The sequence below is a fragment of the Mus musculus genome, chromosome 3 (genome assembly GCF_000001635.26).
Source record: "Mus musculus strain C57BL/6J chromosome 3, GRCm38.p6 C57BL/6J".
Classification (NCBI taxonomy): Eukaryota; Metazoa; Chordata; class Mammalia; order Rodentia; family Muridae; genus Mus; species Mus musculus.
Window position 1 is genome coordinate 36,205,128 of NC_000069.6, and position 22,116 is coordinate 36,227,243.

Here is a 22,116-nt window from a genome sequence, read left to right on the forward strand (position 1 = left end):
AATAGTTCTACCTCAAAACCAAGCTGGTCCAAAAGATGCCTCACCAAACCACGAGGGCACTTGCTCCATTATGTTCATAGCAGCTTTCTTCATAATAGCCAGAGACTGGAAACAATCTGCATGTCCCTCAACTGAAGAATGGTTAAAGAAAATGTGATTCATTTACACAATGAGATGCTACTCAGCTATTAAAAACAAGGACACCATGAAATTTGTAGGCAAATGGATGGAACTAGAAAATATTCTGAGTAAAGTTACCCGGACCCAGACCTGTCTCTGGCCTCTCCTCTGTCCCCAGTGTTCCTAGCCAGCCTCTTCTTCCTCTGTCTCTGTCTCTGTCTCTCTGCCTCTCTCTCTGTCTTTCTGTCTCTCTTGTCTCTGTCTGTCTGTCTGTCTCTCAATTTCTCTCTGTGTGCCCTTCTTGTCCCCTCTCTTTCTCGGCCTCTACTACCTTCTCAATCTCCCTTCCCATGCTCCCAAATAAACTCTATTTCATACCAGAGCTGTCGTACGACTGATACCTTGGGGGGGGGCACTAGGGTACCCCCTCCCACTGCACCATTATGTGCTTTACAAAACATATCAGCTTCACCCAGCAACTGATGGAAACAAATGCAAAGACCCACAGCCAAATATTAGGCAGAACTTGGGAAATCCAAGGAGGAAGAATATCTTGATACCTGAATGTTATCTGTGGGAGGCCTCCCCTTTTCTAAGGAGAAGGGGAGGAAAGGTGGATGGGGGGGGGGTGAGACGGAGTGACTGGGAGGAGAGGAGGGAGGGGAAGCTGTGATCATCGGAATGTAAAGTAAATAAATAACTTAATTAACTAAAAAATAAAAATCTGTGTTCAGATTGAAAGACTCTGGGGACTTTTGAAGTTTTGTTTTATAATGTGGCTATAAGCCAACAGGAGTGTGGAATATGGTTGTTTGAATGAGAGTAGCCTTCATAGGCTCTGATACTGAAATGTTGGTGTGAGGAGCGGGTGCGGCCGCCGTCCCAAGACGGTGTCCGGGATGGCTGTCAGGTCTCATGACCTGTGCCTGACTTCCTTATTATCTCAGACTTAGCCACATCCCAGCCGCCTGCACTGCGCAGATGCCATGCCTCGTCAGCTCGCCTGAGGTGTCGTCACTTGCTGTGAGCCTATGGACTGCCTTTATGTGACTGGGGTGATTGGGAGGCGTCAGTAGGGCATTTAAGGCGTGTTCGAGGTGGTGGGGGGGATGTTGGGGGGGGGGGGATTCCTGTTCCTGCATTGCAATGCTAAGTGTTCCTGAATAAACCTGCTTGTAGAAGAACAACGTGGTGTTGCGTCTTTCCTGCTGGTCGGGGTGGATGCGACATGTTGGTACCCAGTAGAATTATATTGGAAGGATTAGGAGATAGAGCACCATCAAAAGAGGCATGTGGCTGGGCGGTGGTGGCGCACGCCTTTAATCCCAGGACTTGGGAGGCAGAGGCAGGCAGATTTCTGAGTTCGAGGCCAGCCTGGTCTACAGAGTGAGTTCCAGGTCATCCAGGGCTACACAGAGAACGCCCCGCCCCCCCCCCCCAAAAAAAAAAAGAGGTATGGGACTGTTAACTCTCTTTCTGCCTCATGGTTGTGTTTCAAGATGTAGTACGCTCTCAGTTGCTCCAGGAGCAAGCCTGTCTTTCTGCTGCCACACTCCCTTCCTGGACTCACCCGGTGAAACTATAAATCCTTTATAGCTTTCTTCTATTAGTTGTCTTTGTCACTGTGTCTCTTTATAGCGATAGAAAAGTAACAAAGACAAGATGAAACCCCGTTCTTATGTACACCATAAAGCTAAATATAGCTAATTTCTAAACATTGCCAAATATTTTTATGGTAACAAGATGATTGATACTCATTGATTCATTTGAAACATTTTTTATAGAATTTCCTATCTGTTAGTGACAACCTTCTATGCTGAAAACAGTGTTGGGTTTATAATAAAATGTGTCTTTAGATGCAAAATTCAGATATCTTGTTTTTCAATAGTGAAAATGTAACTTGAATTTTGAAAAAATTGTGTTCACTGTATTAACCAACAGATTTAGCATCCTGCAAGCACATGACACTTAGTAATTCCGTTGTGGGTAATTTAAACTTTTAACAAAACTTTTAACATCTTGCTCAACTCTTTTTATTTCATTAGATCCTGGCTTAATTTGTTATCAGAAGCTGGTCAGCACTAACTTTCAAGGCTTGCTCCCTGTCTTTAATGACAGCCTCAAGCTAGTGTCCCGTGTGTTTATTACCAGTGTTTCTCAGAACCTGGTAAGAAAACCAATCCGTGGCTCAGACTCATTGTGACACTTAGATTAGCTTTTGACAAAACGAAATTCCGCCTCATAAAGAGCAAATCCGTGATTGTTCCTAGACACCGCAATAAGGGAAGGTTTTTAACTAATTCAGTGTCGCTGAATGGGCTGTAGTTACCCACGCGTCTGAATCACTGTAGAGTTTGGTAAATGGCAGCTCCCTGAGCAGGGCCGAGGAGAGTAAGTTAACAGGAATGGATTTTCATGAGGGTTTCTAAGGCAATGGTCCTATCAGATTTCCATTAAGTTACAAATTAGCCATCTGAGCATATGGGCAAACTACTGTGGTCACAGGGTACCATGGTGACGAAGTGGGACGGAAGCAGGAGTCACTGAAGAAAGAAACTTTCCTTTTCCACTGTAGCCACTGCTGAAACAACAACAACAACAACAACAACAAAAACAACAACAATCCAGACAGAGGCCGATTCCTCAGGCTCAAGCCTGTCGACCGACTCTTCCTAAGGAAGCTTAGACAATTCGCTTGCTGTAAGAAATTGTGAGACAGGAGGACAAAGGCTACAAATCTCCTCCATCACAGACCTCAAGCCCTTTGGACTCCCTCCTCACGTGGAGAAATGCTTCCCTACTCTCTAAAGCTGGAGCAGCGTTCCTTTATCACGTGAATGCCGAGTGCCCGAGCAACATCCTGTCCTAAGTCCGCAGAGGCTTCCAAGCTTCAGTTTTTGCTTGTCACACAACAACTCTGTGTGAAGAAGCCTGGGCTACCCCGATACAGGAAAATGTTAGGACGGAGATGGCCTGCCTCTTCCTGAGACCTCATACAGTGAGTCCCCTGGCAGTTCACCAGCTTAACCTAGACTCACCGGTGACTCCGGTGAATCTAGCCTAAGAACCCCTCGAGTGTATCAATCCCAGAGCGATGCCTCTGGATTGTGGGATTGTGAACAATGATTTCCTTGGTTACTCCTCTTGTGACTGCTTTATTATGTAGAATAGACAACTGATGCGGGCCTCTGCTTCTCACCTGTAAAATGAGAATTCTTGGTACTAGGTCAGTCTAGTGTTAAGACTGGGTATTCATTTCAGTGGGGGCTCTTTCAACCTCCCTGCAGGGCACAGCGAGGCCTGGTACTCAGCTCTGCTGGATGCAAGCAGAACAGGGTCGGCACCATGCGGAAGTGTTTCACAGCGCCTGGCGGGGCGAGGTGGGGAGTGGGGCAACGTGAAGTGCCCCCAGCAGTATGAATTAGACAACATGGCTATTTAAAGGGAGGTTCAGAGCAAGGGACAGCAAGTTGGACTCATGGGGTTGTCTTAAATCCCAGGTGAGAATGAGGCCTGGCAGCATCTCTGTGTGAGAAGGAAATGTGACAGAACTGTGCTACAAAGCTGGGTGGCCTGGAAACACTCTGGAGCCTTGCAATTAACCGCAACTCTGGAGCAGCTATAGCAGTGTCCTCTCCGGCCTCTTCTAGGGCTACGTCACCGCTTTGGCAATAAATAAAACCAGTACTATCTTCTTTCTGCCTGCTAAGCACAAGTGATCAGTTTGAACCCTTATAGTTTAAGAACAGAAATGATTTTTCATGTCGCTTGTTCAATATCTAATACAAATAGGCTACAAGTTTATATGACTGGCACCATTTTGAATAAATTCTTGTTGTATATATTTGAGATACTAAGTGCACTTTTTTTTAATAGCATTTAATCAGAGTTACTTGACACAAGCTTATTCTACACACAAGCAAACACATTCAGAACACTACCACTCAATCTATGAACAACAACTGCACCTGCAGAGGGCCCTAAGTTTCCAGCCCCTTTGCTCATAGAATCGGTCATTCTCACAGTAACCCTGTGGCAGGTTGATGTGTTCTGTCAGGCTTACAAACGAAGACATCACAGCGAGTGTTTTAGTGATTGCTTTGACATCAACTGCTAGCCTCTGCTTCCTTATACCACTCAGAGAGTTTTTATATGCATTGTAATTCCACTGGGGAAAAAATGTCTTTAAAATAATGTTGCTGTCTTTTTGTGCAGTATTAGAAGAGATTTCCGAGTAATACTTTATGGGCAAAAATATGTACATAGTGCTTACTTCATTCTGAAGCCAAATCGGAATCCATAAGGACCGATGTGCATTGGTTCTTTTATATCTAACTTTGATTAATTTTCTCACTTGACAGTTTCATATATATATATATATATATATATATATATAAAATAATCATGGCTATTTTCACCCATCCCCCTCCTATCTCCCTTCTAACTCTGTCCACACCCTCCCTCCACCTGCCTCTTTACCCCTCATAAGTCCCTTTCTCATATTCATGTCTTTGCATTTTGTTTTATGACCCACTGGGTTTGGCCAGAGCTGTGGTGCTCAAACCCAGAACCTGGGTTTTGAACTATTCCTTGGAGCCTAGCAGGCTCACCTGTGAACACACAAGTGAAGACAACGGCTGCTTTTCCCCTAGAATCCACCAGTAGTCAGCATTTCATCAGGATGGGATGAGGTCCCATGAGTCTTTTTCCAGCCTTGACTGATGCCAGGCCCAGCCAATGGAAGCAACGGCAGATGCCGTGACATTATTGCTTATAGCCATGCCTTGCCTAAAATGGAGCATCTCACAGTCCCCTTCCCTATCTATCTTCCAGCTCTTACATCCTTTTTGTCTCCTTGGCGATGTTCCCTGAACCTTAGAAGGGGAGGTATAGTTGCTATTGAGAGTTGACACTAATTGTCACTTCCTCTCAGCACCCTAAGCAGCCATGAGCCTCTGCATTCACTACAGACCATTTATCACAAAGGGAAGCTTTTTTGGGCAGGGCAGGGAATAGCATCGGTCTATGGGTATAAACATAAAACACTCATTTTTTTTTTTAAGCCTCTGATCTTGTAATAGTTTCTGTGGTGCCATCTGCCACCAGATGGCAGCATCAGATATTATTTTTAAGCTGTTCTGGTCTTCTGATGATAGCATGCAATATGATACACAACCCAGCTAATATTAAAGCCTCAATGTACACAGTAACGCACCGCATAGGCTCGTCTCTCCCAGGAGGTGAGAACAAGCTGTCTTTTAAGATTTCTGTGATCCGTACTGGCTCACTGCCTAACGAATGCTTTTCGTTTTTGTTTCACAAAATCAAATAAAAACAGTAAGCATTTCCCTAGCTGTTGCAGGATTAATCATTAGGAGCCCATCACTCTCAGATATAAAGGGAAACAAATACAACATCTGCTGAACCTTCCTCGATGCCACAGGCTAGGAGAAAGTTCTCCAGTTTTGCTCTCAGACCTATCTGGGATTCCTCAGCAGCAGAAGAAAACAATTGGGGAACTGGCAATATAGGAGTTGGTCTGCCATAAAGTGTAAGCTTGAAGGCAGACAATGGTTCTGCTTTCATGATCTACAGAAACAGCTGACACACCCCATGGAGGATATAGTGGTGGTGCAGACACTATTGAAGCTGATGTGGGATTTGTGGTTTTTTCCACAGTTCCTGTGTCTTTTCAGATCAGCCAGCCCAGGAAAGGTGGACATAGAACAGCTTCATAATGCTGGTTAGGCTCAACCTCAAAGCCTCATGCAGGGACTGACTGACCAAGTTACAGGGGAGGATGTCAAAGAATTCAAAGGCAAAAGATATGTGTCACTGGGCTTGCTGACTATTGGATGGACTCAGGCCTACAGTCACATATAGCCAACTCTATGATGTATGCCTTCTTCGGAACTCCTGGCCTGGGGCCAAACATTCTGGAGGAGCTTGGTGGCTAACAGGATCACAGCTGTCATTGTCGAAGCTCTGAGCTTGCTGGCTAAACTTTCATACCTGTAACCAGCAAGGAATCAGTGAGCACATATGCATGAACCCCTGAGAATCCACACACACTCAGGGAGTTTATTATGTAGACAACGCAGAACAGATGAGCTCCTCATGCCTCCAGTCCCACGGAAAGAAAGACATTCAACCTGAATGTCAATTATGACTAACAGCAGATGCAATGGCTCACTCTGCTAGGGTGGGGACAAACTGCAAAGGAGCTCTCAGACGGTGCAGCCCGTGGCTAGGCGGGAAACCCTGAGCTCAGCTGGAACGAAACACGGGAGATGGATGAGAAATAAGTATCGTGCAGTGTGTGTTGCTCTATGAGATATGTGCAAGCATCCCTCCAAGAATCAGCTCAGATGGTGGTAAAGTCCTGCCTGCGTGGCCTCATGGGAAACATGCAAGGGTACCGGGGAACCGTGTGAACCTCATCCTGAATTTCCCCAGAGTGAATCTACTCTCTGTAAGCTTTTCAAGTGGGAATGACCCTGACCCACCTCCATCACAGGGCCTGGGGAAGGCTTGAGCAGAGGATCCCACAGCCTTGTTCACAATAACTGTTTCCTGTACGAGTGAGTCTCATCTGCCTAGGACACTTTCAGAAATTTCCAGATAAGCCAAGAAGTATCCTTCTTAATCCTCTGAGGTGAAGATCAATTTTTAATACAGATATCCTTTTCTGTCCTTATTCTCATTGCCCTACAGAGAGAAGATCTTCTACAGAAACTCCTGTGGCTGCTAATTCCCTCTTCACTTTCTATGAAAATTTAGGGATTTCCCTTGACTTGCAGTAACAGAATAGGCACTAGGTTTTCTTCTCTCTCTCAAAATGTGCACAAAGCTAATTAAAAAAAAAAAAACATTCAGATTAGTCCTGTGGCACAATTTCTGAGTTTTCTTCCAAATAACTGTTTCTGTAGCTCTCACTTTTTGAAGACTCGTTTATTTATTTTGTGTAATTGAGAACACTGTAGCTGTCTTCAGATACACCAGAAGAGGGCATTGGATCCTATTACAGATAGTTGTGAGCCACTATGTGGTTGCTGGGAATTGAACTCAGAACCTCTGGAAGAGCAGCCAGTGCTCTTAACCACTGAGCCACATCTCCAGCCCCTGTGCTGTATATCTCTTGAATATTTTTCTTTAAAAGCCTGTACTTCTCCTTCCTCTCCCACAAGACTATTACTAGCTGTCATGGCTACCATTAATAGATTTTTGAAACCCATCCCATGGGACTCTTAATTTCACAATCAATTTGCCCATATTGAAATTTCTATAATAAAATAAAGCTCCATGTAAGCCCTCTGATCTGAACTGGTCCCATAAATTAATATCTTTTCAATAAAATAAAGTTCAACAACTTCCTTTAGCCTTTCTCTCCATTTACCAGTTTGTAATCTCTAAGAATTCGCCAACTGTTCAAATGTTCAAAGCAGCATGCAAAGCACTTCTTCTTCTTCTTCTTCTTCTTCTTCTTCTTCTTCTTCTTCTTCTTCTTCTTCTTCTTCTTCTTCTTCTTCTTCTTCTTCTTTTGGTCTTCCTCCCCTCTCCAATCCATTCAATGAAATATATTCTTATTTTTTTATATAAAATCATAGGCAAAGTTGTATTTGTTAAAAAGTGATAGGTGTTGTTTTGATAAAGCCCGAGAGTCATACTTCCTGGTTCCTCCACACAGCCAGTCCTTGAAGCTCTGGCAAACAGAACGGAAAACCCCTGTGAGCTGTGCTAACTCATACCTAGAGTTGGAGTTTTCAAGAGAATACTTGTAGTTTTTTGTTTGTATGTTTTGTACTCTAACCTATTTTTTTAATCATATTTATTTATTTATTTACTTCCTTACAAATTTATTTGAAAGACTCCAGAGAGGTCAAGGGCCTCCCTCAGTAACGTTTCAGCGGACTGCTTACAAAGGGACAGCTATCTCGAGTCCTTGTCACACTGTGGCTGCATTTTGCACAACGTTGCACTGCATTTCCTAAGCATTTCTGACTCTTTTTCACATTAAAAAAAAAACATAATAGCTCCACTGGGATTGCATATGTGGAAGGCACTGTGTTTTTAAAAACTCTGTCTTAATCATTTTTTAAATTTTGGCCTTCATAACAAGCTTACTCCCCCACCCCCACCCCCATGCGCGGTCAGCATTGGTCAGCGTTTATACCACACGGTGGGTTTCAACTTTGGCAAGAAATTATAATAATTCCTAACATGCGAAACTTTTGAAAATATGAAACAAGTTATGACACGCAGACCAACAAAACCAGAATGACTTAGTGTGGAACCAAGCATTTGTTATACTCCCCAAGTGCTCCGATCCCCGTGTGTCTTCTCTCTGGTCTAAGGCTTCTTTGAGAACAAAATGATGTGATGGGCTCACAATCAACAGCATCACTGAACACTTGATCTTCATCGCTTCTCTGGCCCAACCCTTTATGCTGGCAACCCCTCCTCAGTAAGCGAAGAACTTAATCCCAAAGCCCTGCTGACACAGGCTCCAGGTTCTCTTGGTCTACCTCCTTCCCGTTCCCTTGGCTTTCCCCATCCCTGGTCAGAGAGCCCAGAGCAGTTACAGGTACCGAGTGAAAAGTTCACCCTCAGGAAAGGGGTGAAGTGGGGGCTTTTACAGCCCTGGGCAACAAAACGGGGTCTGGGGCAGAGGAAAAGATACAGCCCGGCTGCCCCTGGGAAGGGAGATGCTGCAACCCTCTTGTTTGAAATCATCAATACTTAATTGTTTGCCCTTCTGGCTATGGTTACATAACCATGCTGGGACCACACCCTTCCCCAGCTCAAGCTGCTCTGCGATGATGCTGATCTGCCCCGGGGTGGACTTTGAGCACTGCAGAAATAAGTTCTCCGTACTCCCTCTCAAGCTCCGTTCTCCTCTTGTTTCTTTTCTGGGTCTGCATCAGGGTCTCTGCTCTGAATATCTCCTGAAGGTTGTTGTCAGCTTCCCCAACACTTCTGCAGCAGAAGCCACGGCTTACACATGCTCTTGAAACTGAGCTGCAGGTCCTCCAAGTTGCAAATGGTCAGCTAGCTGAACCTTTCCGAAGAGAATGCCCAAGACGAGCCCCGCATTGCCCGGGATTCTCTGCTGTCTGAGCTAGTCCTTTCTGCAGGCTTTTCATGTCTTGGGAGTCCTCTGGACTTATTCCCTCTTCTCCACTGTCTCGACTCTGGGCCCAGGAGAGGCCGCTTCCAAGTTACTCTTTACTCCAGCTCCTGCCTGGCCCTTAGGCTATAAACTCTCCTGGCCAAATTGTGGCTTTAGATCCACTCCAGCCTGAAATCCACAGTATGCCACTAGTCCACAGCTCTCATACAACAGGGGACATTGGGAAATCCCCAAGATCTCTGAGCCTTGGTTGGCCCACTAGGAGGGTCTTGGATGCTAAGTCAGGTCTGAGGGTCCACCAGCCTAGCTCCAGCCCTCCTGACCCATCCTCACTCATGGTGGGGATGAGAGGGCAAAGTCTCAAGCTAGATGTACCACTGTGGGGAAGACAGGCACGCCAAGCTCGGGCCTGATGGAAGCAGGGTTCACCTAGGGGGATACAGAAGTATTTTTTATATCAACTATGGAAAAATTAATTTTCTCCATCTTCTTGCTGGGTAAATGTTTTTCAAGAATAGTGAGTGTGTGTAGATATGCACTTTTCTTGAAGACACTGTCATTACTTGAGATACTCTGGGAGCTTTTCCTGGGAATTGCTCTTAGTCATTTTGCTATTCACCAGTAAAACATTCTTCTCACTGCCCATCACAGGATTGCGAATGAGAACTAGAGGAGACTCTCTTTCCAAGGCAGAGCCTGTACCCCTAGCAGGACGAAAAATAGGCAGTTTGGGGATCTCCCAGCAAAGCTGCTACGGGCTATGGTTCTCAACCTGAGGGTCGCGACCCCTTTGTGTCAAACAACTCTTTCACGGGGGGAGGGAGGGTGGGTTGTCTCCTATGACCATCAGAAAACACAGACATTTACATTATGATTCTTAACAGTAGCAAAATTATGGTTATGAGGTCACAACAAAAATAATTTTATGGCTGGAAGTCACCAAAACATGAGGAACTGTATTAGAGGATCATAGCATTAGGAAGGTGAGAACCACTGCTAGAAACACTTCCATTTTAGTTTACCAATGATTAGAATCATAAAGGAGGGTAGAATTAGAATTTATTATTTCCTTCTGGATCTTCAGATTCTATGCCCTAAGTTTCCATTCAGTCACCCAAGTCCCACTGTCTCTTAGGCACCCCAGAATCCTCACCTGTCCCCCATCCATACCCAAGCTCTTCATACTTCACAGTATATTCTGGAACCCCCTACAGTTACAAATCCCCCCCCACACCCCTGCATGCTCTATCATTTTGCTGAATACTTCCTTCCCTTCTTGATTTAACTATAAACCAGCTACTCTATAAGGACACAACATTCTCAACACCTGTGAAATCTTAATACCTGACAAGTTATCCAGGAAATGCTGACTACAGCCATGATTGGTCGGTCTGTGATAGCACTATTGACCACAATTTAGACCTTGGGTAGGAGGCAAGATATGATGAGAGATTAGAGATCAGTGGATATCGTTAAGATTTCACATCAGTTTTTATATATGGGGATTTATGAGGAGTAATAGAAAAATAAAAAGTATTACACTGCTATGCTGCATAGTCTTCGGGTCAGGTGAAAGACCGTGTCTTCAGACTATAATTAAAGTTCGAGGTCACCCATCCATCAAACATGAAAGTTCTGACCACAGTCTCTCGATGCAGAAATGAACAACGAAAGAAAAGACTTTACAAAGTGAGAGAAGTGTAATAACCACCAAAGTACAAAAGATTTAAAGAGGTATATGAAGAAAAAGGGAGCCTGGAGAAGAGAGAACATTGCTCTTGATTGGAGAAAAATCAGCTGTTCTGAATTACCTAGAAACAGCACGGTCGGGGAATTCAGAGGAGGCTTTTAGACATCAGAAAAAGTTAAAAAGAGGAAGAAACAGGCAAAATGAGAAAACTGTCCACCAGGACAGGTAAATTCAATGACTGCAGGACAGCAAAAGGCAAGTCAATGTTGACATTTCGCAAAACAAATCAGAGGGGAGGACAGAGAAATCAGAGGGGAGGACAGAGACAGAGCTCGCAGGTCCCGTTTCTGAAAGCTACAGCGACCCTGCACCAGGAAAAGAGAAGTCCTAAGCGCATACTCAGTGAGAATTCCCGCTCCTGCACCCGAGAATTCCTAGATGTGAGTCAAAGAAAAGCTGAAGATACCAATGGCCAACAGATACCTGGGGGTTGGGGTGGGATGGGGCGGGGTGGAGGGGGGCGGGGTGGGGGCGGGGTGGGAGTGGGGAAGAGTTCAATAGCATTAGCCATCAGGGAATATAATTTGAAAGTGCTTTGGGATTCCATCCCTGACCAGGTAAGGGATGTGGGGCAAGAGACATCATTACATCATTACTTCTGAAGAGATGCAAACTGGTATATATAGCCACCTCAGAAATCAGTATGGAGGGACATTCAAAAACGAAAATACATGTCCTACATGATCCAGCTGAACTATACTTGGGTCTATAACTGAAGGATTCTAGGTCAACAAACCAAAGAGATATTTACATATCTATGTTTAATGCTATACCAATCACAATAGCTTAAAATATGGAACCAGCCTAGGTGACCATCAATAGATTAAGTTCATAAAGAAAATGTGTGACTCACAAACAGACATTCTCGAGAGTACACACACAGACACACACAGATGCACATATACACACAGACACACACAGACAGACATGCACAACACACACACAAAGACATAGACACATACAGATACATACATACAGATGCAAACACACAAACTTATGCATGCAAACACAGACACATAAACACAGATGTACGCACAGAGACACACACAGAGATGTACATGCACACACAGACACACACACTTCTATTCAGCTATAAAGAATGATAAGATTGTTATGTGCAGGCTGGAGGTGGTAATATTATACAAAATAATTCAGACTCAAGAAGACAAGTAAGAAAGACAAACATTTCATATTTTCTCTGAAATGGATGTTGAAGGGGGAGAGAAGGAATGCAGAGAGAGGGGAAAGGGAATGAGGAGAAAGGGTTAACAGAAGGAATGAGAAAATGTTACACATTTTCCCTCCTATGTGGAATATATAGATACATAAAATAAGACATGAAAACAGACCATGGAATATTTGAGAGAAAAAAGGGGTCCAGCATGAGGTGGGGGGAAGAAAGAAAAAGGATATGAAGGGTGAATCTGATCAAATTTCAACATTTTATAGATGTATGAAGATATCAAAATTAAACCTGTTACTTTGGACAATAACTGAAAATGGGGGGGGGTGGGGGAAGGAAAATTTTAAAAGAAAGGAAACCTGACAAAAAGGAAGGCAAGTGTGGTGGTTTGAAACACACACACACACACACACACACACACACACACACACGCACGCACACGCGCACACACACACACACACACACACACACACACACACACACATGCCTTGGGCTTCTGGATCAGTTGTAATTTCTCAGCTACTGCTCCAGCACCTTGCCTGTCTGCCTACTGCCATGGTCTTCACCATGGTGGTCATGAGCTCTCTCTGACACTATAATCAAGCCCTCAATTAAATGCTTGTGTTTTTTTATAAGTTGTTTCGGTCATAGTGTCTCTTCACAGCAATAGAAAAGTAAGTAAGACAGGAAGAGAGAGGGATAAAAAGCCTCCATATTAACTTGCCATCTCCTGGGCAACTTGTAGATGCTACAGATTAATGTATGTACAGAATAATGTACTGACTGGAGTGTAGTTGAGTAAATAAATTCAGTGTCTGTGGATATATTTTTTTTACCCGTCTTTTATGGGATATGGAGATTCAAATGGGAATGGCTCCCAGAGGCTCACATATTTGAATACTTAGTCCTCAGTTGGTTGGAGCAGTTTGGGAAGCTATTTAGGAAACATGGCCTTGTTGAAGGAACTGCGTCACTGAGGGTGGTCATTAAGGCTTCATGTGGCTTGTGGGATTCCCGGTGTGTTCTCTGCCACATGGCTGTGTCTCAGCATGTGACCCTTCACTACAAGATCACCAGTTCTAAGCTTCCTAAGCCATAAGCCAAACTGAATGCTTTCTTTCATAAATTGCCTTGGTCACTGTGTTTTATCACAGTAATAGAAAAGTAAGATATCAGAAAAGAAGGAGAAGGAGAGGGAGAGGGAGGAGAAGGAGAGAAGGGGAAGGGAAAGGGGAGGGGAAAGAAGAAGAAGAGGAGGAGGAGGTCAATGAGGAGGAGGAGGAGGAAGAAGAAGAAGAAAAAGGAGAAGAAGAAGAAGAAGAAGAAGAAGAAGAAGAAGAAGAAGAAGAAGAAGAAGAAGAAGAAGAAGAAGAAGAAGAAGAAGAAGTAGTCATCTGCTCTGTGGTGCTCTGGAAAGACAAAATGACCTGTTTGCTTTCCAGGCATCAATTGTTGCTGTTGATTTCTGTAGTGCCACCCTAGAACATATTACAAACTAACAGCGTGACATCTCTGAAGCCAGCCCTGGATGGAAGTGAGGACCATGGACTCCATCTGGCACTTGCAGGGGACTCCTAGTCCCAGCGAGTCCTGTCACTGGACTCCAGACTGTCTAAGGCCATTTCTCAGAGCCCTTTGGAAGGGTTGTGGGGTGTGTGTGTGTGTGCGCACGTATGCTGGAGTGGGGGGTGTTTGAGAACCACTGATCACCAGATTTTAATTTGCAATATTTATCATCTGGGGACCTTGTTAAAATGAATGTGCTGATTTAGTAGGTGATGCTGGTCCTTCTCAGGGGAAGCAGTGGATTGAAAGAAAAAGCAGTTGCTCACCTCCTACTACCTGGAATATTTGGGACAGTGGCTTGTTAGAAAGCTCACTAACTAGAAGTGTGAATTATTTATGACCTGAGCCATAGAGATGTGGGTTTTTTGTTTGTTTGTTTTTGTTTTTTACCCCATTGTGTTTTGCTTTTTAATTTGAGTTACATGTCAAAGTCATAAAATCCACATTCTTGGTTTCTCTTGGGGAACAGCAGTAGCAGTCGCAACAGAAGAGGATGTGACAATCCAGGCAGCCATCCTGCCCGTCCATCCGTCCGGGAAGCAGCTAGTTTGGGCCAGCATTCCCTCCTGCTGAACTCCACAGGGACGCTTTGTATTCCTCCCCAACCCTGATCACAGGTCTCCTTATTTTTGGCTTTTACACAACACATTTCCTTCTTTAGTTGCAGTGACCTGCTTTTCTGTCTCTTCCCATCATTCTCTGTTTGATAAAATCGATTGAAATGCTTTATACAGTCTTCCAAATTACAGCATTTTTTCTCTCTCCAAACTTAGAGTGGCAAGTGTTCTTGGACACCACTTTCTTGGAGTGTTCCAGCGACAGAGAGGGCCCTCATCTACCACATTTTAATTTTTTTTATTTTGGGACTTCTTGCATTCTCTGAGATCCCTCAAAGACTTCAGGGTGTTTTTTTGTTTGTTTGTTTGTTTGTTTTTTGTTTTTTTACTTTTTGTCTTCCCAAGGTGATAATTTGTCACATAGAAGATTTTTCAATAGGTTTGTCAAGTAACTAATGAATTCTTTCTCATCTTTTACATTCTCATGAGCTCCCCTTTGATAATATATCATGGTTATTATCCTACTTACAGCCTGCAAGTTAATTCTCCCTATACCTATCTGCAGGTCTTCCTTGGGCTTTTTCTTCTCATCTTAACTAATTTTGCTGTTGTAAACTCAACTTATAAACCATCTAGTCCTGTATAAATATAAGCCACCTCCAACCTAACAAACAGCTATGAATAGAGTTAGCCATATATGTTCATGGCATGAACACCCTACCCCCATTTTGTTTCTGTGATACAGGCTCTCCTTATGTAAACTCACAATGTAGCCCAGGTCTGACAAAAACTTGCCATCCTCCTGCTACTAACATACTAGATTACAGATATGTGACCATGCCTGATAGAATCATTTCTTAAAACACCTTTACGTTTTCTCACACTAATCCTGTAGCATATTTCCCTCTCTTTTTAGCATTTAGAAGCTAAAGTGAAATATCCCTTGTAAAGCAGGATGCAAAGGAGAAAGGAGGCAGGAAGCATGAAGCCAACCTTGGCCGTCCTTACCTATGTTCTCTGCAGGTGCCCGGACCTCCCTGGGAACCACACCTCCCTCTGGCTGGGGGCAAATGATCTTTTCTATTCCTCTTCTCTACTCCTCAATACTTTATTGAAAAACTGAAGCCCAAGCATACCCAATTAGCTTGTGTTAGAGCTCAGGGGCAATCTAGTCTTTGGACTACTCCAATGATCCCACATTGCATATGTCCCCTTTAAAGTGGAATACAATTGCTTTCTAAATCTAAACATTCAGATGTAGTAAGCTCTTAAGACCTGTGGGTGACTCTTGAATCTCAACTGCAGTGATTTCACTCGGCAGTGTGAGAAAGTGTCATCTGTGAACTGTGACATCACTACCAACAGGTCAATGACACATGCCCAGTAGCTTCTCATGCCTTAGAAATGCATGATAGATGAGATGAGAGCCAACAGCTTAGCAGACTCACTCGCTGAAATAAACTCAGGACAAATCCGTGGGAAACAGCAGTGGTGGAGCAATAAACTAGCGATACACAGTGGGCAATGGCAGGCTGGGAAAAAACATCACTCATGCGTTAGAACGACACCAGTAGGAGGGTGGAGATGACAGCCCATCACAGCAGAAAAAGCCACCTCCCTTACTTAAAATCACTTCTTTAAAATGTGGTCACAAGAACACACTTCTTTATGAAAACACAGAGAGGTTGCACACCCTCCCGAAGGGCCATGAACCAGTGGGAAGAGCACAGCACACAAGTCCACAGACACTAGCTGTGTGTCTGGGAGAAGACTAGAAAGTCTAACTTCCAGTGTGCACACACTGTTCCAAGCTTACGGACCCTCTCCAGGGTTTCTTCGTGTTTCTAACCCTCTTCAAAGGAGGTGGGGGCAGGTCTCATCTCCTTCTTAGAAGTCAAGAGGTGAAGCGCTATCTGCTGCCCTCTCTACATGACTCTGTTATTACAGTTTCTACAAAGGACTTGTCCAGGGTACTTTTTTGTTGCAAATATGTTATTTGTTGTTAAAGAGAGAGAGAGAAAACATTTATTACAAGTACTTATATTACAAGCTCTTATCTGGAAGCAACACAAGTAACTGGTACGCAAATCTGGAAGTTGGAAAATGAAAAAAGATTTTTAGCTGGGTTATTGTTATTATTATTTCATTAAAAATAAAGGCAACTCTTACCTTGTAATTATGGGAAAGGGTTGAAATCAGTTGGAGGCACAGGCTCCCTGAACTATTATTCTTCTCACTTCAACCCATGAAGTGACTGAACTGTAAGGGCAAACCCCCATCCCCCACCACAGTTTTTGTCTACAGGGTTACCAGGTAGGGCATTTTCAAGAAGGGCACAGGATTCAATTCGACAGAGAGAGAGAGAGAGAGAGAGAGAGAGAGAGAGAGAGAGAGAGAGGATCAGAAGTGTAAACACATTTGTGTGTGTGCGTGTCCGTGAGTGTGCACGCGTAATCGCTGTCTTACCACCCAGCCACTTGTCGGAGATGTTCTGGAGCATCGTGACGGGGATGCAGAAGAAGGCAATGAGCAGATCACTGAGTGCCAGAGAGCAGATGAAGATGTTGGTGACGGTGCGCATGGCCTTGCTGCGGGTCACCACATAGATGACCAGAGAGTTGCCAAAGAGCGCCAGGGCAAAAATGAGTGCTCCAGCCAGCGCAAAGGCCAGTTTAGCGCGCGCGGGCAGCTCCGGAGTGTAGACCAGCGGTCGCAGCCCATAGCGATGAATGAACTGTTCCCGAGTCAGGTTGTGCGCGCTCAGCAGCCGGGAAAACTGCTCCGCGGTGATGTTGAGCGCCTGCATGCTGTGCGCAGAGTCCTGCCAGCCTCCTGCTCTGGCTGTTCCAAGTCTAAGGCTCTGGTGACAGTGCAGAGCTCAGGAGAAGCGAGGCGGCGCCCAGATTTAACTTGCCTGCAGGAGGCGGGGCCAGGAGATCTCTCTCAACAAATGTTTGAAGTTCTCAAAAGTTCTGCTATAGGTGGGAACATCTGAGCCCCAGTGCTTCTGACTCTGTCCTCTCTGGGCGTACAGTTGCATCCTTAAGTCTGGAGAGCCGCCTAAGGCTGGTGAGGATTGGGGCAGAGCAGCCACCCACCTGCTATCAGCTTCTCTTAGCCCATGGTCTTGTTAGGTTGAAACTGTGATTGAGTTTTCCATTTCTCATCGAGTCTCCTCTTGAGAAATAATGTGAGCCACGGCTACCCAACGGAATTTAAAATAAAACCACACAAGAGGAACTTGCAATTATAGCTCAGTGGTCCCTTGTACCCCTCACTCCGCTTAGCTCCATTGTATCTTAAATATGCAGCAACACAGATCCAGGGACTTGACTCTCTCTCTGTCTCTCTGTCTCTCTGTCTCTCTGTCTCTCTGTCTCTCTGTCTCTCTGTCTCTCTGTCTCTGTCTCTCTCTGTCTCTGTCTCTCTCTGTCTTTCTGTCTCAGTGTGTGTGTATGTGCGCGCACGTGCATGTGTGTGTGTGTGTGTGTCTGTGTGCGTGCGTGTACGTGTGCGTGCGTGCGTGTGGTGTGTGTGTGTGTGTGTGTGTGTGTGTGTGTGTGTGTGTGTGTTAGCCCTAGCGACCATTTTCTTCCCATTTGAAGTCACACTCTGCTGAGCCCTACCTGTTTATGTAACCACTGGCCAATTGCTGGATATTTTGTTAGATTACTTAAGAAGTTGCTACAGATGATTGTATATTTAATTTGTAAGGAGATCCCCGAGTTATTTTCCAAGGTTTCATTTTATATTTCTAGTGACAATGCATGAGCCTGAATTTTCCTCTCAGCTTTGCCAGCATTTGATTTTGTTAGTGTTTATTGTTATTATTTGTGTGTGTTTGCACGCGTGTGTGGTGCTTGCACATGAGTGTGCATGTATAAAGAGGCCAAAGCAAAAGTAACGTATTTTCCTATCACTTTTCAACTTACTGGGTTGAGATAGACTCTCTCACTGGCCCCTAGGCTGCTGTGTTTCCCAGGCTGGCAGTCCATCCAGCCCTTGAGATCCCAAGGAGTGGTTTGTCTTTAAGCACAGTGTAGGGGAGGGGTGTTGGACAGAGGCATGGCTTGCTTCTTATGTAGATTCTTTGGTTAACCCTGACCCTCTTGATTGCAAATGAAGCTGTCTTACCCACACAGCCCATCTAGTTAAAACCCTAGCGGTGCTAATGGACCTGTGGTGATCTCAGTGGGGTCGCTGGACTTTCCAAAGGCCCAATGACAATGAATTCTCTTGTGCTTACTCCACTGGCCCAGTTTCTCCTCCACTGAAATGTTTCTACATGATTTGCCCATTTTCTAATTGAACTATTCACTTTATATGTGTTTAGGGGCTCATTTAGGTTATACACTCAAGTTCTTTATCAAGGAGGTAATTTGCAAGTAATTTTCTTACAGTTTGCAGCTCAGTTGTTTTTTTTTTTTTTTAAACCAGCCCCAGAATATATTTTAAATGTTGATTGCGTTGACTTTGCATTAAATTCTGTAGTTCATAACTAGCCATTAATTTTGTTCTTTGCTTTCTTACTGATGAATTTTTAGCTTTGGCATATCAAACAATGGGTTTCATTTTCATAGCATGTGTCTTTATGGTTTTTCTTACTCGTTCCCCTCCATCGCTGCCCCCCACCCCTGCTCTCCTTACTCCTTCATATTTCGCTTCTTCCTGTGCACAGACAGATCCCCTTTGCTTCTATGTCACATGTATTCTATTTTCTTTCTCCTGAAGACCTCTGCTGCCCCCTTTCATGACCCTCAGTACACACACACGCCACACCACCCACATACACACTCACACCCACACACACACAACACACCACACACATACACAAATACCACACATACTATACACACACAAACACACACTCACACACCACACACACACCACACCACACATATACACACTCACACCACACCACAGACATACACACATACCAGACATACTACACACACTACACACACACAAACACACACTCACACCACACACACACACACCACACCACACCACACACATACACATATACCACGCATACTATACACACACAAACACACTCACACCACACACACACACACCACACCACACCACACACATACACATATACCACGCATACTATACACACACAAACACACACTCATACCACACACACATATGCACAAACACACACACTCCTGTGAATGGAGGAAATCATGCAGTATTTCTGAGTCTGGTTTATTTCATTTAGCAAGACCTCCAGTTATGCTTGTTTTCCTGACATATTCTTTTTCTTTTATCTTGATAGCTAGGAAAACTCCACTTGTGTATTTCTTCCAACGAAAGACACATTTTTCCTTGTCCATTCATCGATCAATGGTCATCTAGATTGGTTCTATTTTCTGGAGGTTTCCCCCATCCATTAACTTCTTTCTCAATGAGTTCAAGGTTAGCATATGGAAAGGCCGCAGATTTTTGTAGGTCAGTTTTGCATCCTGCTACTTTGTTGAAAGTGTATATCAGACTAAGTTTTCTAGAGATCTGTTAAGGCACTTTTAAGGATCCTGTCATCTGCAAAAGTACTTTGGCTTCTACCTTTCTCACTTGCATCCATTTTCTTTCTTTCTCTTGTCTTTGTGGTCCAGCTAAGACTTTGAGTACAAACTTAATACTCTTTTACCTAAAATGGCAATCTTGGTGCTCCCCAAAGCCTTTTATGAGTGTCTCCCAAGTGTGTTGGGTGTGTAGGAGCAACCACAACGCTGAGATCTTTAAGTTAGAGGACCTATCTTTGTACTTTCAAAAGCTCCTGAGTATTCATCAAGCTGCTTCTAATATTGGGGTATTCGACTCTAAATGGAGATCTACCTACTTTCAACTCTGTGAGCATTTGCTCCATATCGTCTGTAGAATTTGCTTTATGAATGCACACATTGAAGTGGTATTGTGCCTCTCTGTGTGCCAATGATTCACTTGTTTTAAGGATTGCTCTCCAAACAACATAAGAGTCCTGACTTCTTTGGATCAGTGTTTTCCTGGCATGTCCTCTCCACATTTTACTTCCAACAGAAATATAGTTTTAAGTGACTTTATGATATACAGCGTAGCTTTGGGTCATGATTGGTTTGTTTATTTTGATTCTAACCCTCAAGTCTCTGTCTTTTAATAATATATTTAAGTTACATTTTAATTACTGCTAAATTAGGATTTCAGGATGCCTTTGTTTTCTCTTTGTTCTGTTATTAATTTACCTGATTTCTTTTCACGTCTTCCTTTGAGTTATATAAACATTTTAACATTATATAAACATTGTAACAATTCTTCTGGGTTTATCTTTAGTAGCTTGCTTTGTATGCTTCTTATCTTATCTGTACATAACTTACCACAGTCTACTGGGGTCAGTATTTACCAGGTTGAGAGGAGTGTAGATAGCTTACCTCCTTTTGTGCTCCTTTAATCTTGTCTAAATTTATTCCCGTAAACATTGCCTCTGCATTTGGAATAGTAACGCTCATTGCTATAACTTTATCTTCGACGGTTTGAAGGAAAGTCTGGTGTATTTACTTATATATTACTCTCCCTACTGTTCTTTTTTTTACTGATGCTTCTTCTTGATACTTCCTTTTCTGATAGTTCTATTTGATTTATAAGGATTTTATCTCCTTTCTGAGATACAGCCAATGAAGTCATTTTTTTTTCTTTTCCAGAAAATGTCTTGATTTCCCCTTTATCACTGCAGAACATTTTCACTTGGTTATCAAATTCTGATTTGAAAGATTTGTTGGATTTTGTTATTTGTTTTTCGTTGTTTATTAAGTGTGCCACAACTTTATTTTGTCTTCCATGGTCTCTAATGTGAAGTCTATCACCATTCAAATAGTTTCTTCATCATGATGATGATGATGATGATGATGATGATGCTGATGCTGATGGTGGTGGTGGTGGTGGTTTCTTTGTTATCTTTGATTTTGCAAATTTGCTATAATGAGTCTTTGGGTTGATATTTTTGGCTTATCCTTTGGGTTTTCCTGAGCATCTTGAATTCTCGGCCTTGTCTTCTACACACCTTGGAAATGTTCCAATCTTTATTTCTTCTCACGGAGGTTTAATCCTGCCTCCCTTCTCCTCTCCTCTGGCATCTTAGTTGTTATAAGACTACAAATTTCCCCTCTTGTCTTCTTGAGGGAAGGAATTCGTCTAAGAGATGCAGACAGTTTGAGCAGAAGTTTATTTAGCCCAACAACAGCACACTCCAGAGGTCTTGGAGTAAGCTGACTCAGAGTAGGATGGCGTGTGTGTGTGTGTGTGTAATAATTTTTATGAATCTTCACGAGGTACGAGGTAGGTGGTTATTCATGGAAGTAAGGTGACCCTTGGTCTTTCCCAGGTCATGATGAGTACTTTTAGCCATGATAATGAAGAGCCCATAGAAGGAGTGGTCAAGACCACCAGAAAAAAAAAAAAGATATTTTAGTGAAGTTGAGGCATTCTGAAGATGCAGACTTCCGGTGTTTTGAATGAGAGTTGACTCCATAGGCACCAGGGAGAGGAACTCTTTGGAAGGATTAGAAAAATAAGGGGGCGTGGCCTTGTTGGAGGAAGTATGTCACTAAGGGGGAGGGTGGATTTTAAGGTTTGAAAAACCCATGCTAGGCCCAGACTCTCCCTCTCCCTCTCCCTCTCCCTCTCCCTCTCCCTCTCCCTCTCCCTCTCCCTCTCCCTCTCCCTCTCCCTCTCCCTCTCCCCTCCCACTCTCCCCTCCCACTCTCCCCTCCCTCTCCATCCCACTCTCTCTTCCCAACCCTCCATTCATCCCCACCCCACCCCCTCCACCTGA

General features: G+C 43.8%; 1 protein-coding gene and 1 pseudogene across 1 annotated transcript in view; both read right to left on the minus strand.

The window, feature by feature from the left end:
* Qrfpr (pyroglutamylated RFamide peptide receptor) overlaps positions 1-17,148 on the minus strand; it is a 42,850-nt gene extending 25,702 nt beyond the window's left edge. Inside the window, exon 1 of the mRNA NM_198192.2 lies at positions 16,773-17,148. Within this exon, the coding sequence (NP_937835.1) occupies positions 16,773-17,112 (340 nt within the window). The 5' untranslated portion in view covers positions 17,113-17,148. The remainder of the gene's footprint in view (positions 1-16,772) is intronic.
* Positions 8,685-9,622, minus strand: Gm18893 (predicted gene, 18893; annotated as a pseudogene).
* Positions 17,149-22,116: the final 4,968 nt, after the last annotated feature.